This window comes from Typopeltis vanoorti, chromosome 4 (genome assembly GCF_054136105.1).
Source record: "Typopeltis vanoorti isolate ZY-2024b chromosome 4, IOZ_Tvanoo_1.0, whole genome shotgun sequence".
NCBI classification, from domain to species: Eukaryota; Metazoa; Arthropoda; class Arachnida; order Uropygi; family Thelyphonidae; genus Typopeltis; species Typopeltis vanoorti.
The window spans coordinates 55329078-55347701 of NC_143552.1; the positions used below are offsets into that span (position 1 = coordinate 55329078).

The 18624-nt window shown below is 34.9% G+C and overlaps 1 protein-coding gene across 1 annotated transcript in view; it reads right to left on the reverse strand.

Moving 5' to 3' along the window:
• LOC150107318 (uncharacterized) overlaps positions 1 to 18624 on the reverse strand; it is a 123033-nt gene that overhangs the window by 16115 nt on the left and 88294 nt on the right. The window contains exon 7 of the mRNA XM_090391184.1: positions 13238 to 13392. Within this exon, the coding sequence (XP_090247310.1) occupies positions 13238 to 13392 (155 nt within the window). The remainder of the gene's footprint in view (positions 1 to 13237; positions 13393 to 18624) is intronic.

Here is an 18624-nt window from a genome sequence, read left to right on the forward strand (position 1 = left end):
TTCCTTTGAGAACCATGATCTTTGTCTTGCTAGAATTGAGTTGAAATCCTCTGTTATTACTGATCTTGTTAACTTTGTCAAGAATTAGTCCTAGTTCTTCCATGTCATTACAACGGAGTACTGTATCATCAGTGTACCTCAGATTACTGATCAATCTACCTCCTATTGTAATTCCTGTCCTGAGCTCATCCAATGCTTCACGCATGATGTCCTCTGTATATATACTAAACAAGTGAGGAGAAAGTAAACATCCTTGTCTAACTCCTTTTCCAACTTGAAGCCAGTCAGTCAATCCAACACCTGTTCTTACTGTGGTTTCTTGCTCCTTATACAAGTTGGATATCAACCTGATAGTGTGTTGAGGAAAACCCATTCTTTTCATTACTTCCCACAGTTTCACATGCTCAACACAGTCAAAAGCTTTAGAGTAGTCTAAGAAACACATTACCAGAGGGAGTCTGAATTCTTTATATTTTTCTATGATCTGTCTAAGGTAGGGGCACCAGAGATCTGATCTCTGGTGCCCCTACCTTTCCTAAAACCTGCTTGTTCCTCGGGCATCTCTGCCTCAACTTTGGCCTCAATCCTATTTAGCATGATCTTTAATAAAATTTTGCTTGCATGAGATATCAAACTAATAGTTCTATAATTCTTGCATGCCTTCTTATCACCTTTCTTGTGTAGTGGTATGAAAATTGACTTCTTCCAGTCTCTAGGCCATGATCCTGTCTCCCATATCCTTGTAATCAATCTATGAAACACTCTTATCCCTCCATCCCCTGTGGCCTTAATTAACTCTGCTGGGATTTCATCTGCACCGGGCCTTATTGCTGTTGAGCTGCTTAACTGCTCTTTCAACTTCGTGCCTAAGTGGAGGAGGTTCCAAATCAAAATTTTCTTGGTGGGAGGACTTCACATTTTCTTTATCCACTCTGTTGTACAGTTCCTCACAGTATTCTTTCCATCTGTTTTTGATTTCCAACTCTTCTGTTAGTAATGATCCATTCCTGTCTTTGATGACATTCAATTTAGGCTTAAACTTGTGCTTTAAGTCACGAACTAAATAAAACATCCTTTTATAATTATGCCTTCTCATTTGGAACTCTATTTCTTCACATTTATGAAAAGTCAACTGGAGTAAATAATGATATTTATTCCGGGTTCAAAATCAGTATAATCAGATTATACTGAATAATTATGTTGCATAAGTTTTGGTCAGAATTGATGGCACTGATGTTCACAAATCCATTGCGAAGTTCTCAAAGAAAGATCATTTATCTTGAATCTCAGATGACTGGGATATGGCTCTCATTGTACCGATTTACTGAAAACTTATTGCAGAGAAAATTATTGAAGAACAAACTGAATTTAGACCAATTAAGGATTGCAAGATTAAATCTTTATGACAAAGAGCTGAGAGAGAAAGAGAGCATGGGAATATAATAACAAATTTTATTTAAGTATCGTTGAGCTCTAAAAACAACTGAAGGATATACAAGAAATTGGCCTAATGTTAAATCAAATTTAAGGCAGTATTGTACACATCACTGGGAAACCACTTAAATAAATTATATGAAACAAGAGAGAATTCAGTCAATTCCAAACTAATAGTATAAGACAGTAACCAAATCAATTTTAGCATATGGATTGGAAAGCTGTGTTAGAAAGTAAAACAGATGATCAAAGACTAGAGACACCACAGATATGAGAATCCTGCGGAAAATCAGGACAGCAAACAGGTAACATTCATGGCAGAATCATATTAAAAAACAAAGATATCATAAAAGAACTTGGTATTATTAATATTCAAAATTCAAAAGGTGGTAGCCACTTAAACTGAACTGGAGATGAAAGATTAATAAAGTAGGTATTTGAGGCACAAATAGCTAGAGAAAGATTCAACACGATATAAGTGGACCGATGTGGTTATGAGTAATTCAAAAGACTAATACATAAAAGCTGATTAAATGAGGCTTGATATATCAACCCTTCCTAATATATGTCCTCAAGGGATGTAATAATAAGCCAATCTGGAACAAAGTTGAGTTGCTAATCAGGAACAAGTTGTGAAATCTTAAATGTGTTATAATGGCATAAATATTTAGAACATACTATATGATGTGAAACAAGATGGCTTTTAAAAAAAGATAAGGTATTACAAATTTTACATAAGCATGAATTCAAGAAAAGATATGGATCATGTTTCTGTTTCATAAATATTTTTTGTGGTGTGTGCATGTGTGTTGGGGATTACATCACAAAAGGGAAACTCATGAAAACTGCATTTACGCCATTTAAAAAACTATATTATCTGAAAATATATATCATTAAACACGCTCATTTTTTCTATGCAGGTTTTACTTTTTACTTGTTTTTTTGTTTTTTTTCAATCAATAATTATGTAAAAGAGCTGGGATTAATATAATATCCAGATTATACTGGCTAAATATGAGTTGCTATCATTGTTCATGCAGATGCCTTTTATTATTTTATTTTTAAACTCCACTACCAATCATTATTCTAAATTACTTACTGGTCTGAACAGGATGTTTTAATATCCTGTGGTTTTCGTGTCATAAGTGGGAACCTGTAATACCAGTGACTTTCATAAAGATTTTTTTTTTTTTCCACTTGGTCTACAAGTGAAAAAAAAAACTTGGGCTACAGTGGGATACCAAAGCAACTGATGTGAAGTCAACAGCCTCTATATACAAGCAGCATAGTTGTGAAGCTACTTCACTTGTAAACCCCTTGTTTGCTTACACTTGGATAAAGAACATAATTTCTTATCATGTATAATAATGACACTTGCATGTCATAAACTACAAACATCTATTAGCAGATCAAAAATCTTAGCTAATATCCCTAGAGTCCACATCATGGGAAGTGATGTGAACTCTATGGATATTTCATGTATATGTTTCTAACTGAAGATTTTACAGAATTTTTACATCCTGTGAAATTATTTTTAATCAAAAATTACAAAAGAGAGAAAGGCAAAAGAAAAGGTGTTTTTTTAAAAAATAAAAAAACCCTACATAACACAAAGAGATCCTTTACATCCACAATAGAAGGGGGAGAGGGATATTTTTAGAAAAGCCAAAAAATATTTTGGGCTACACACTAAAGGCTACCTCTTGTGCAAAATTTTCAGCTTCTTACTTTAGCAGCATGGATATTATGTGTCTATATAATTATTTATATATACTTAAAACAGCAATTTTCCAGCTTATTAAAATACCTGATTAATAGTATACTGTTCCACTGAGAACATTCAACTTTGATATTGGTGAAAATAAATTCCACAAGGATCTGGAAACACTCCACTGTGATATCTTACTAAAGCAAAGCAAGAGGTTATTTCTATGTACTGTCAATTTCATATGGAGAACTTAGAATTTGAAAGAAATGTTATTAGAGAATGTCACTGTAGACACTCATTTATGATATGATTGAAAGAATATCACTCAGAATCAATTCTAAGCAACATTATCAACTAATGGAAATGTAAGGGTTGACCTCAGACAAGAATGCACAATGAATATCTGAATTTTTTTGTTCTTCAAATTTGTGGGCTTCTGTTGTGAAGCCCACAAATTTGAAGATTCTTAATTCCATTGGGATAACAACATATCCCAATGGAATTAAGATCGAATGTCAACCAGATCACAATTCTCCATTAAGAGGAAAAGTATCCATGAAAAAAAAAAAGGCACTTCCTGGAGATGATAGCATGTGCTGTATATAATTGAACAATATTTAACAGGTGTTCTTGGTCAGTAGCAATGTTTAGGTAAGCTGCACTATTCGGTTTGGGGACCCTACCTTGCATTGTTGTGACATTGCTTTTGTTACCGTAACACGTCTATCTTGCAACATGAAATAGCTAGACCTAATATTCACAAATTCATGTCAATTTTGTTGCCATAACTCATGTCCATCTGACAACATGAAATAACTAGACTCCTGGGTGGCCCACTCTGGAGTCGATTAAATTCCTTACCAGTGTGGGTTATCATATTTTGGCCAGACTGGTGGCCATATGTCTAGATGAATATATAGACTACATTAAATTCCATGAGCCTGAGCAGTTGGGACTTGCAAAATGCATTAGGCATAAGGTTATTCACCAAAGTAATTATCTTATAGAACACTTATAAAAAAAAAAGATAGTTGTGAAGCCATATTAAACTGTCTGAATCTAAATGGAAGGGACTGAAACTATCCCTTTTATGGAAATAGTACTTCTTCAATTGCATTCTACTTTTTTCTTTTTAAATTAATTAATTAATAGTCTCTTGTTTAAAGTTGTTTGGTTAGGACCTTAATGTATTTTAGACCATGTCACTCTATATCATGTATATATAGCTCATGAATTTTCACTATTGAATCTTCCAGTTTCTGTATTATAATCTGGAAGTCATACTGAAGATGCCCCTGACAGTTTGTCAAAAATTTTACGCTTGCTAAAATAAAAATGTCAGTAAAATCTGTATTAAGTTTTATCTATCTATCTATCTATATATATATATATATATATATTAATGATAATCTCATACACAAGAGGTTGTTCAACGTCTCATATATGGGATTCAAGTACATTAGTACCATGGATGGAAATTCATATGCACATATTTAAAGGAGAGTGGGAGAAATGCCAAATCTCATGAACAGGGACAATGGAAATATTTCTAGAAAATGCTAGCAGCAAAGAAAATGAGAGTCTATTAAGTGAATAGGTGAGAAGTATTTTCTGGAAGCACTTGGAGGAGACCACTCCCCCAATGTGAAAATAGTATTCAATGGTTGGGGCAAATCTGTGATTAGTAGAGAGTTAATAGCTGTTCATAAGTAAAGTAACAACTGAAGTAAAAGAGAAAAGCCAATTACTCTGAGAAGGCAATATTTTGTAATATGTTTATGCCAAGAAAGATTGGAAGTAAGTGTTATCCCAAACACAGAAAACTTGTATTTTCAAGAGATTTGTGTGTTGTCAAAAGTAAGACTGAAGGAAAAGGGATTTTTGTGGGAAAAAAAAAAGAAGACAGGATTGAGTTTTACTAGTACCAAACTTAACAAGTTTATCAAAAATCTCATCGAAGAATGGTTTGGTGATCAGGCTTGTTTTTATTAACAAATCAACAAAAACAAGTGGCAGTTTTTGACTTGCATAGTGCAAGGTTTGTCAAATGAGAAAAAGGAGTGTAGCATATGCATTGGTATCAGCAAAAGTATGGAATGGATTTGCATTAACTGGAAAGGACAATGAGGAAAGAGAGTAGAAAGAATAGAGCCATGTGGGACCTCAGAATCAGTTGCAACCATCTAATACACACTCTCTCTCCAAACAGAAACCATTCACAATGGCAGTTGAAAAAAAAAAAAAAGAGGTTAAATCCACATTAAAGGAAAGCATAACATATGTAATAACAGCATACATTTCCTAGGAAATGTTTTTACATTATGGAAAATACCAAGAATAGCGATCAGAACTTGACTACCTTTGCTGCGAGTTGCCCAAGATTGTACTACGTACTAGGACTACTTGCATTAGCTCATGCTAGTAATCGCCGATACTTTTATAGTTTACTATATTCGGCATGAAACTCTCTGATTCCAATCTTTGAGTTTCTTATTCGGTTTTAAAACAATATGGAATTTAATATCCCCTTAATTTAAATAAAAGGAAAGCATATTTCTGTATATCTCTCTCCAAACTGAGAAACAATTCACAATGACAGTTGAAAAAAAAAGGTTAAATCCACATTAAAGAAAAGCATATTGTATAATTACATGTAATGTATAGTGAGAATTAAAGAATGTATGACTTTGTTTTGTCATCATAACATTTAGTTTTTAAAACATCACCTATAATAATATTTATACAAAGCAAACTGATATCTTGGACAAGTAAAATTTTTTTGTGGCTAGTAGATTTAAGTTGTGTTTCTGGAGCCCTGGTCATATGTACTCCTGATTATATTCCTCTTGAATATTTTCTACCTTTCTGTCACTTCTTGTTTCATTTAGCAATTCTTTCAAAGTAATTGTCCCCAAAACATCTAAGACATCTTTATCTTCAGTTTCAATATCACCTTTATCATTTGATCCCTTTTATATTTTCTCCATCTGTAAGATTTTTTCAATAGCCTTCAAAACATTTTTCCACCTTACTGATATTTATCTTCTATATTCTTACCAAAGTCTTCCCATGTCATTTGCTCTGCTTTGCTTTCTGACATTTTTATTTGTATTCTCTCAGAACTTATGCTGACTGATTTTCTAGGAACTTTCAGTGATATTTTGTTTTTTCCATGACTGACTCTTTGACTTCCTGAATCAACAATGGTGTACTGATTTTTCTATCCTAGATAACTTGAACTACATGCCTCTTTGGCTGAATCAATGTTTTCTTCAGTTTGCCAAATGAGTCCTCAAGGTTTGGTCCTTGTATTCAAGCTTGTTCATTTGTAATATTTGTATATCTGAGTCTACAGCTCACCACTGAAAACTTCTTCACTTTGATTCTATTTTAAAACTATTATTCAAATTAAGTGGATATTGAATCCAACATCATTTCAAAGCCGAATAGAGAAACTATAAAAGCGGCAGATCCAAGCGTAAGCAAACCTTTCATGACAGGAGCAACTCGTAGTAAAGGTGGAGTAAGCTCCGATTGCTATCCTTAGTATTTCCCATAATGTAAAACACATCTCCTAGCAGACACGTATGATTTTATACGTTATGGGGGGGGGTGTCACTACCCAGACCAGTTTCAACCTTTGTTGAGGCCTCGTCAGTGACAGCCAGACCCAGATATCAATGTAAATACTCAGGTTGTAGTGATCCAGAACTTATATACTTTACCATACGAGTTGCCAAAAAAGGTGTCACATCACAAAAGGCACCATTAATTACTGAAATAAGAGAGCCAAAAGGCTTCACTTCAGCGATGCACAATTATTCAAATTAAGTGGATATTCAATCCAACATCATTTCAAAGCCGAATAGAGAAACTACAAGAGTTTCATGCCGAATATAGAACCTATAAAAGTTTTGGTGGATCCAAGCGTAAGCAAACCATTCATGACAGGGAGTAAGCTCCAATTACTATTCTTAGTATTTCCCATAATGTAAAACACATCTCCTAATGGACATGTATGATGTTATACATTATGGGGGGAGGGGGGTCACTACCCAGACCGGTTTTGACCTTTGTTGAGGTCTCGTCAGTGGGAGCCAGACCCTGATGTAAATGTAAATACTCAAGTTGTAGTGATGCAGAACTTATATACTTTACAATAAGAGTTGCAAAAAAAGGTGTCATATCACAAAAGGCACCATGAATTACTGAAATAAGAGAGCCAAAAGGCTTCACTTCAGCGATGCACAATTATTCAAATTAAGTGGATATTCAATCCAACATCATTTCAAAGCCAAATAGAGAAACTACAAGAGTTTCATGCCGAATATGGAAACTATTAAAGTTTCGGCGGATCCAAGCGTAAGCATCTCCTAGCAGACATGTATGATGTTATACATCATACATGTCTGCTAGGATATGTGTTTTACATTATGGGAAATACTAAGGATAGTGATCGGATCTTACTCCACCTTTACTACGAGTTGCCCCTGTCATGAAAGGTTTGCTTATGCTTGGATCTGCCGAAACTTTTATAGTTTCTATTTTCGGCACGAAACTCTTGTACTTTCTCTATTCGGCTTTGAAATGATGTTGGATTGAATATCCACTTAATTTGAATAATTGTGCATTGCCGAAGTAAAGTCTTTTGGCTCTCTTATTTCAGTATTTTAAAACTTTCTTACATGATTTTCTTTTCAATATAATATTCATTTTTATCCTGCTCAAAACTAAACAGTGATCACTTCCTATTTCAAATCTGCTGAATATTCTTGTGATGAGATTTTTATTTCTTCTCTCCACATGAATTTGCACATATCTTTATTATGGAGCATGGTGTTAGTGATGACTAGTTTGTGTTCTGAACAGAAATCCAACAAGTACTTAGCATTATTAGCTTTGCTCTTTTCACCAATTCTTTTCCAACACACTTTTGTGTCTAGTATTCATTTCCTATTGTGCTGTTTAAATCTCTAACAAGGACCAACTTTTCCTTTGTGTCAGCTCAAATAACTCTAATAGTTATAGAAATTGTACCACTTATTTCTTCATAGATCCTGCTGTGGCTCAAAAGGAACAAACACTGTCAAATTCTCTATTTCAATGTTTGACCTACCATTCAAGATCATCTTTATGTTGCTGAATACTATAGCTACTCCTTCCATTCCCAAATCATTACTGCCTGAATATAACATCTTTTAATTGTTATTTAGAAAAATCTCACCTGTTTTTTTCTGTTTCAATATCACCAATTATTGTTCCAGTAGCTGAATTTTCACCATCTGCCCTACTTTTCTTACTAAAACAGCAGGGCCTTGTTTAACCAAGCAATGCTGCAACTAGCATGAATTTTCATCCTGGTTTATGCCAATACAGAATACAATTTGGTCAGCTAACTTCAAACTGCCAGGCCCATCTTCATTCATTCATTCATTTGCAGTATGGGTGTCTACTGAGGGATGTCAACTTATCAAAAAAATTTGGATTAATGAAACAATTCAACAAATGGAATCTGAGCGTCATATGCTCCATCCATAAGAAAGGTGATGTAATGATATGTTCTAACTATAAAGGAATTAATTTACTATGTACAACTTATAAAATTTTCTCTAGCATTCTATTTAAGAGACTTTATCCCTATGTAGAGAATGTTATTGGTGATTATCAGTGGATTCCGTCAAGGAAGATTCATTCAGTATCTAGTTAGATTTACTAATGGAGTGTATGTACCATGTAAAGGTGAGGAATGGACATTAAGAAGCTCAAGTCATTTCTCTGCATTCCTTAAAAGATTATATGGTCCCCTTCCCATTATCTATCTTTGATCCTCAAGCAACCCAAATGTTTAATATAGAATGTTTAAATGTTCAGAGATTTTGTTGCTTGTCAGCGATTTCAGGTGCAATAGAAATGACAACTTTCATTACAGATAGAGTTATTTTTTATTTGATTGGAACAAGTGCTTGGAAAATGGAACATAATCAGCCCATGAAGAGGAGAAGTAGAAATCATGAACAGCATCCATCCCACCCATTTGGCACCACAGCAATGCCTAAGAATGGCTGGATGAAAGCAATTCTGCAGTAAAGAAAACTTGGACAAGTTTTGTGGCCTGAGTTACTAAGAGGACAGCTGATATCCACAACATATTTAGAAAAGAAACTGGTTCAGATCAAGTCCATTGTTAAGTGGACGTTAAGGATTATGTGGTATTCTGTTGTGCAGTTAGTAAATTTGTGATTAGGTCGGTCATTATTAACTAGAAAAGGAAATTGTGGTTAGGTCATTATTAGAAAAGGAAAGCCAAGTTGCACTGAGGTTTTCAAGGTAGATGACTTCCTGTTTGGATAATCATGAATGGTGAAAATCAGCTTCAAATAATCCAAGAGGTCAGAGCAGGTATAAAAACTATGTGATAAGGACAATAATTGAATGCTACAAAATGTGTAAAAGAAATTTTGAATCACAACTGACTAAAAATAGGGTATTCTAGGTTTGGCATTCTCTGGCATTGGATGTCAGATCTCTTTAGATAAAGTGTAGTTCAGATGATGTAGACTAGTGTTTTTCAAACTGCGAGTTGTGATCCATCGGTGGGCTGTGAAATCAGTTTAATAGGCTGCAATCAATAATATTTAAAAATGAAATATAATAGAAAATATCAGTGTATATCATAGATTTAACACATTTATGTTCACGTTTCCATCATTTCCCTATAAGAAAAAACTTGCTTGATGATATATTATGTCCCTTCTGCACTGAGCAGGCACATTTTTAGAATATTTAAATATATGTGGCATGCTAGTCTGAATGTTTTCTATTAATAAATTTTACTTGTAAAATTAGTATTGTCTTAATGATAAAGTATAGTGTCTGTGGGAAAGTTACTTATCATTATGCAGAGTCAGGAAGTTTTCATTCCAGATGTCTCCAATTTTCACTAATTGTCACTACATATACAGTATGGGGGGGGGGGGGGAAACAGTACTGATAACTACAACAATATATGTTATGTATGTTATGGAGTAAACGAGTGTTGAAGTTAAGTACTTTTTTTTTTTTTTTGAGCCATACTGTAGCACATAGGTTCTAATTGTGTCTGTAACTCTATTTAGTGGTACAATAAAGCTACTTGCTTTTCTTGCATTGGATGTCTACTGAGGGATGTCAACTTATCAAAAAAATTTGGATTAATGAAACAATTCCAGACGAATGGAATCTGAGAGTCATATGCTCCATCCATAAGAAAGGTGATGTAATGATATGTTCTAACTATAGAGGAATTAAATTACTATGTACAACTTATATAAAATTTTCTCTAACATTCTATTTAAGTGACTTTATCCCTATGTAGAGAATGTTATTGGTGATTATCAGTGTGGATTCCATCAAGGAAGATCTACAAATGATCAGATTTTTAATATATGCTAATTACTTGAAAAATGTAATGAATTTGGAATTGAAACACACCATCTTTTCATAGATTTTAGAACTGCATATGATAGCATAGACAGATCTAACTTATTTCTTGCAATGAAAGAACTACAGATTCCATGAAAACTTATCGAAACTACATTATTAAAGCTACAATGAGAAATACTCATTGTCAAGTCAAAATTCAGAACATGTTGTCTGATCCAATATATGAGGTGGAATCAAAAAGTTTTGAGACTAGCTCTGTTTACGAGAAATTACTTTATTTATCTACGTTTACACACTATCACCTTCAAAATAGTCCCCTTGCATATCAATACAGCGCTCCCAGCGTTCTTGCCACTGATGGAATGTGTCCTGGAAGTCTTCTTTTCGAAGCATGTCAAGCACCTTCTGCGATTCGTGCTAGATCTCAGCAATGGTGTCAAAACAGTGACCTTTGAGCTGGATCTTCATCTTCAGGAAGAGGACGAAGTCTGTAGGAGCCAAATCTGGTGAGTAGGGTAGGTGCGGAAGTGAGATCATGTTGTTTCTGGCAAGAAACTCACGTGTGAGGTGAGTTCAGTGACAGGGTGCATTGCCGTTGTGGAGCATCCAGTTTTTTGCGCGCCACAGATCTGGTCACTTTCATCAAATGTCCTCCCTCAGATGCCTTAAAACCTGGCAGTAGAACTCGCTATTGACAGTCTGGATCCCGAGGACAAATTCTCGATGCACAATGCAATGAATGTTGAAAAAGACGATGAGCATGCACTTGGTTGAGCTGCAGACCTGCCTCGCCTTTTTCGGTCGTGGAGATGATGGGCTATTCCACTGTGAAGACTGTTGCTTCATTTCAGGGTCGTACCTGTACACCCAAGTTTCGTCAGCGGTAATGATCCTCGACATGAAGAATGGGTCATCCATGGCACGCTGACGGACTTCTTGGCAGACTTCAACGCGGTGTTGCTTCTGCTCCTGGGTCAGCAGCCTGGGGGTGAACTTGGCAGCAACACGGCGCATGTTCAAATCACACGTGAGTATTGTCTGGACTGTTCCGTATGACACACAGACAATGGCAGCAATGTTGTGGAGTGTTCTCAGACGATCCTCATGCATAAGTTGCCGAATGGTTTTGACATTTTTGGGGATTGAGCTCGTTGAAGGTCTTCCTGATCTCTCATTGTCTTCCAGTGATGTTCTTCCGCTCTTGAAGCACACATGCCACTGAAAACACCTCGAACGACTCATTGCAGCATCGCCGTAAACTTGCCGAATCATGTCAAACATCTCTGTGGCAGATTTGCCCAGTTTCATACAGAATTTCACATTTGCTCTTTGTTCTAACTTGCTGTCCATGATGAAATCGCAGATGTGATAAGGCAGGTGGTCAGAATAGCATCAGTTGCACAGCTCCCGATGTACCCAGGATGATGTCTTTTGGCGCACTAACTTATGCAGGTAGGTGCTCCCTGTGACTGTGCGTGCAGCCTTGTGCTGCCATCTGTTGGCATATTACAAACCTAGTCTCGAAATTTTTTGATACCACCTTGTACGAGAGTGGTCTGAAAAGTCCTCGGCCTAACAATGAAAAAACGAATTTATAATTTCAAAATTATTTTTTTATTATTCAACATAATCTCCCTTAAGACTTACATTTTTTAGGAAAAAAAGATTTTTTAGTTCCTCTTCCTGATTCTGCCAAGTTCTTATAATTTTCTCAGTTTGGGATGGCCCAAAATGCCTCTCTGCAGCCCTGTTTTCATGTTCTTTAGCATAAGCAATCACACATAGCTTGAATGCAATGTTGTAGCAATGCCGACGTTTTTCAGCCATAATTTGCTAAGAAATTTAGAGAAAATTTAACGGCAGAAATTTATCATCGTTCACAACAACCTCGACAACAATTGGAAAGTTTAAATGAAAACAAGAACACAGCTGCGATCGTCAATGACAGCGCATGCGCATCCACTGAACTCAACATAACATAACTGGAATGCTCTCACACACCGCAAGGAAGCAAGAAAGAAATCGCGTAACTCGGAACAGAGAAAATTTCCAGAAATGAAAGTAATAAAAAGCTGAGTATCGGCATATAAGACGCACCCTGTTTTCAGACCTATTTTCAAAGAAAAAAAGTGCATCTTATATGCTGGCAAATATGGTAATTTTTATTTATTTTTTTACATAATCTTGAAGTCTTGCATTAGAGATCAAACATGGAATTTCAATCCACTTCAAGCCTCCGGTAAGTAGATTGGTGGGCAACAAAATTCATCTCCCATTAATTTATGTTGGTAATAAGGTGACAAATCATGTTGGTGAAGAAGTGAATGTGGAAGCTTTTTTTTTTGTTGTTGTTGTTGTATAGGAGTAACTTTAAGCAGGTAACTCAGGCAAGTAAGTGCATGTTCTAAAATTTGCAATAATAGTCCCAAGTCTTGAACCAGGATAATACATAAATATTATGAAAAATGGATCATGATGAATTAGCTCAGAGCTCATGGTTTAACAATGGTCTTCTTGTTTATCATAATCACTCATTCAATTTTAGCTTTGACATATGTTATCTATTTTCTAGGTTTCAGTTAGTCAAAAAAAGAAGAATACACATATATATATATACATATGTCAAATTTATATATATAAATATTTCTTCATTTAAAACACTACATAGCTTACAGATGGTTGTAATGACTGCATTGGAAGAACATGCACTTGGGCATTCTTTTTGTTTTTCACTAAGCGTGAAGTGATGTGATTATCTTCTAAACAATTCAATATTCGCTGTTTTCCTGTATCAGCCCAAACATTGCAGCCTATTGCATCAGCTACAGCTGAAACCATAGAAATACATTTATTTTTTTTTCCTTCAAATAAGTTAAAAATGGTGTAGTGAAACTATATAGATATACAGAGTTTCATATAATAATATGAATATCTTAAATGCATATTTTTCAAACCAAACTATCAATCTAAGATAACCAAGCAACATAGATTCATTCATACCTACGGCTTATAGAAGGTTCTATTAGGGAAGATGTAAAGGAATTTTTTTATTAAATTAGAAAGGACAGCTAACAAAGAAAAATGAAAGACTAGTTCTTGTATTTTTGTTCGAGAGTTAAACAGCTAATTAAAAAATGAATGGAATGAATTTCTACATATACAGAAATGAGAAATTTGAAGAAAAGGATAAAGCTAATAGCAATGCCATGAAATGCTGAATTTCTACATGGGATACCATGTCATTGCTAACACCATGTTTCAAAATAAAAAATGTACATCAATTTGCATAGAAATAACAAGACAATCTTATAAGAGTACTCTATAAGGTGTTGTTGGCAGTCATGTCTGCAGATTAGTCAAATATACAGAAATATACAAGGGATGTGAAACTATATACTCATTTTTATCCTTAAAATAGGACAAAAATAAGTAGTGTTGAAAAGAATAATTGGTACTCAATTGGTAAACTTCTTTCTAACTTCCCAGATGTGAAATATAGTCTCAAATTAAGTAAAATGTCAATCTGACTCTACATTTCAAGACCAATCAAGAGAACTAAATGTTAAATACTGAGCAGGAAAATTATAAGAAAACAATGACTACATTACACAGATATCTGCAAGGACTGAAAAATAACTCTACAGTGAATAAAGTTAAAAGAAACAGACCACGAAAAGAAGAAATATACAGAAAGTTCCTGGGTAGTGAGTCAGCATGCATTCTTATAGATTACTTAAACAGAAAAAAATGTTAGGGAAAGATAAGTCACATGCAAAAGGAGCTAAACAAAGATCGTAGAAAAATTTTGAAAATAATATAAGTGAGAAATATCATGAAGGTGGCAAAGTATTTTGAAGGATCTAAGAAGGCTTTTAAGAAGGTTTTTAACATCATTATCGCATGCTTTATTGTTAATCAAACGCTTTTCCTTGCTATCACTTCCGCACACTTTCTGAAAATTTTTATAATTTGCCTCAAATAATGTTTCAGTTATACACATTCTCTACTCATATTTAAACAAGCTTGCACTTCCTACATAAAATATATCATCACTTTAAAATTAACTCTGAGCCTATTAACAATTTGACATTCTGATGATGGAAGTTCTGAAGATATTTTCAGGTGCAAACTTTGTTTGCTTACACTTGGATAAAGGATTAAACTAAATTTATGACATTCTGATGTTATTGCACACCCAAGATATGAATAAATCTGATAATTTTGAAGAAAAAAAAAAGTAATTCACTATTTCTGTCAGTGGGTCTTCACTTGTCATTTTTCCCAGTTAATGAAAAGACATAAATCTCTTATTACTGTGATCATATGCTGTGATATGCTACTCACAGAAAGTAATACATTCAAAAGTGGTTTAGGTTTGTTGTCTAATCATTGCAGGTGCTGTGGAATGCATAATGTCCTTCATTATAATGATTTTTGAGAATATTATTTCAATTCTGTAATTATAAATGTATTTCATTTCCTATCATTAATGAAAACTTCACATGCAAACTTTGGTCTGTTTCAAACAGCAGATATGATTGTATATGGTAGCCAGACAAGTACAAGGATTAAGCCCTGTTCCAATTATTATACCAAACAAAATTTCTAATAACTTATTTTTTATCTAGAACATTCAGTATATGTCCTTTTTTTGTTTTTTTGAGGAGGTAGTTGAAATTCTCATGGTTTCCAGTTATTGAGTGATGTTAGAAGAGAAATAACCATTCTAAAAGGTCAAACTTGTATAAAAGGCTACTATAATTAAAGATATTATGCATTTCTAATTATGGTATATATTGAAATTGTAGCTCTTAATACAGAAGCATTTTATGAAGTTTGCATGTAAATTCTAACATAATGAGGTCTACTCTTAAAAGAGCAGATGTATATAGCTGACTCTCCTGATAGCAAACTCATTGGGATCTCAGGAGTAGCTTGCTATAAATTTCTTTAAAGCAACAAACAACTAACTTTTTATAGTTATTATACTTTGATATATTATTTGATATTATTGTTATATGCTTAGCTAAGACAAGTACATAAGAATAACTCCTATCTGTTATAATGATTCCAAGCAAAAACAATTTTTTTTTTAAGTCTAGTTAACTGGTTTTTTTTTTTTTTTTTTTCAGAACCATTTGGATTTTTAAAAATATAAATTTCTAATTAGAAAACCCTGATTGATTCAGCTAGAGAGGCATGCGGTGAAGTTGTCTGCAAGGATAGAAAAATTAGAACTCCATGGTGGACACAGGAAGTTAAAGAGGCAGTGAAGGAAAAGAAGAAAGCATATCAAAAGTTCCTGTCAAATAAGTCAGCTTGTGCTCTTAGAGAATACAGAGACAAATGTAAGAAAGCTAAACAATGTGTAAAACTAGCTAAACAAAAGTCATGGGAGGACTTTGGCAAGAACATAGAAAATAAATATCAAGAAGGTGGCAAAATATTCTGGAGGTTGTTGAAGAAGCTTAGGAATGGAGGAAAGAGTGCTGTAAAAGGAGTTAGAGATGATAAAGGTGACATGAAAACGGGAGAAAAAGATATCCTTGAAGTATGGAGTAATTACTTTGAAAATTTGCTAAATGAAACAAGCAGTGATAGCACAGTAATAAAAAACACTGACCAGGCATGCATTCAGGAATGCATATCCATACTTGAAGTAGAAAAAGCCATCAAAGGCTTGAAATGTGGAAAGGCAGCAGGAGTAGATGATATTCAACCAGAAATGCTGAAGTATGGTGGTATAAAAGTCTTACAGTGGCTGCACTGCATAGTTCAGAAAGCCTGGACAGAGGGATGAATTCCCGATGATTGGAGTAGAGTTCTAATCTTCTTCTTCTTCTACAGCTTCTCCCACTTAAGTGGGGTCACTGTTTGTTATGAGTCTCCTCCACACCTTCCTGTCTTGGGCTGTCACCACATCCAAGTTCTTCATCTTCAAGTCCTCTTCTACCAGCTCCCTCCATCTCTTCTTTGGCCGCCCACTCTAACGCCTTCCTTGCACATCCATCTGCATGACCCTTCTTCCCACATATTCGTCCTCCCTCCTCATCACATGACCAAACCATCTCAACCTTGCCTCCTGTATTTTCACTCCTAAGTTCGTAACTTTCACTGTTCCCCTGACATAGTCATTTCTCAGATGATCTTTTCTGGTCACACCGCACATCCACCTAAGCATTCTCATCTCTGCTACTTCCATCCTGCTGATGTTATTTTTCCTCAGGGCCACAGTTTCTATAGCATATGTCATAGCTGGCCTCACTACTGTCCTATAAATTTTGCCTTTCAGATTGATTGGCACCCTCTTATCACATAACACTCCAGCCATCTCCCTCCAGTTCCTCCAACCCGCTTGTATCCTGCATCCCACTTCCTTCTCAGCTCCTCCATCTTCTTCCACTGTTGAACCTAAGTATCTAAAGTCTCTCACCTTCCTGATGACATTTCCTTCCAGATCTGTCTCCTGGCCACCGCCCACTGCGCAACACATATACTCTTAGTAGAGCTCTAATAGTACCCATATATAAAAAGAGAAATAAAACTGAATGTGAGAATTACAGAGGTATATCCCTACTGATTGTTCCTGGTAAGATATATGCAAGTATACTTGAGAAACGGTTGAGAAGAATTGTGGAAGAAAAGCTTGGTGAAGAACAAGCTGGATTCAGGCCAAATAGAGGCTGTCAGGATCAGATCTTCACTTTACGACAAATTGTGGAGAAATCATGGGAATATAACAAAGATCTGTATTTAAGTTTTGTCGATTTGGAAAAGGCATATGACAAGGTGCCAAGAGAAAAGCTATCCAATACGCTACAGTTATATGGTGTCAATGGGGCATTATATCAAGCAATACTTAGTCTGTATTTGAGTTGCAAGTCAGCAGTTAGAATTGAAGGAAATACAGGAAGATGGTTTAATGTTAAATCTGGTGTGAGACAAGGATGTACATTATCCCCTCTGTTATTCATTATCTATATGGATCACGTTATGAAGGAAAGTGGTATTAAACATGATATCAAAATTGGAGATGTTAATGTCAGCTCTTTGTTTTATGCGGACGATGTTATACTTCTAAATAAATCCGCTACAAATCAGCAAGGTTCTCTGACTAAATTGAATAACTGTTGTAATAGATATGGTATGAAGGTCAGCAATAAAAAGACAAAGACAATGAAAATAAGCAGAGTCATTGAAAATGTCAACTGTGTTGTGAATGGAGAACCTGTGGAACAAGTAAAACATTTCAGCTACTTAGGCACGATTTTTAGTGAAGACGGTAAATTAAATAAGGAAATAGACAACAGAATCAACAAAGCTGGTATATGGTAGGAAGTCAATTGAATAAATTCATATGGAATAAGAGAGAAATTAGTGGGAACACTAAATTAGCTGTATACAAGACAGTGTTCAAACCAGTTTTAACTTATGGAGCTGAGAGCTGGGTCAGAAGTAAAACACTTGACCAAAGACTAGAGATCGCAGATATGAGAGTCCTGAGAAAGATTAGAGGCGTGAATAGATGGCATCAATGGCAATATCATATTAAAAACGATTATATTAGGAAAGAACTTGACGTTGTCAGCATTCAGGAATGCGTCAGCAGAGCTAATCTTAGGTGGCATGATCACTTAAACAGAATGGGCAAGGAAAGATTAGCAAAACAAGTTCTAGTAGCAAGGCTTATACGTTGGTCAAACATAACTGGTAATTAGTTTACGGAATTAACAACGCATATAAAGTATATTAATTAAAGGTAACTTTAATGAATAACTTCTATATTTCGGCAACATCACGTTACCATCTTCAGGAACATAAAGATATGGTATGTGCACGCAAGCACTAACAAAAGCAAATGAGGAAGAAAGCAAGAAACTAATATTGTTCCTAAAGTCCTAATGGTGCCCTCTGGTGGACTAATTTGGTTGTCTTGGCAGTTGGGCTGAAGTTCTCATAATGTAAGTCTCCCAAATTTGGGGTAGTTTCATGCACCCAAATTTGTTGAAGTTAGGAACGTTTTTTAGAGCTGTGCTGATTCCTTGAATAATCTCTCGTAT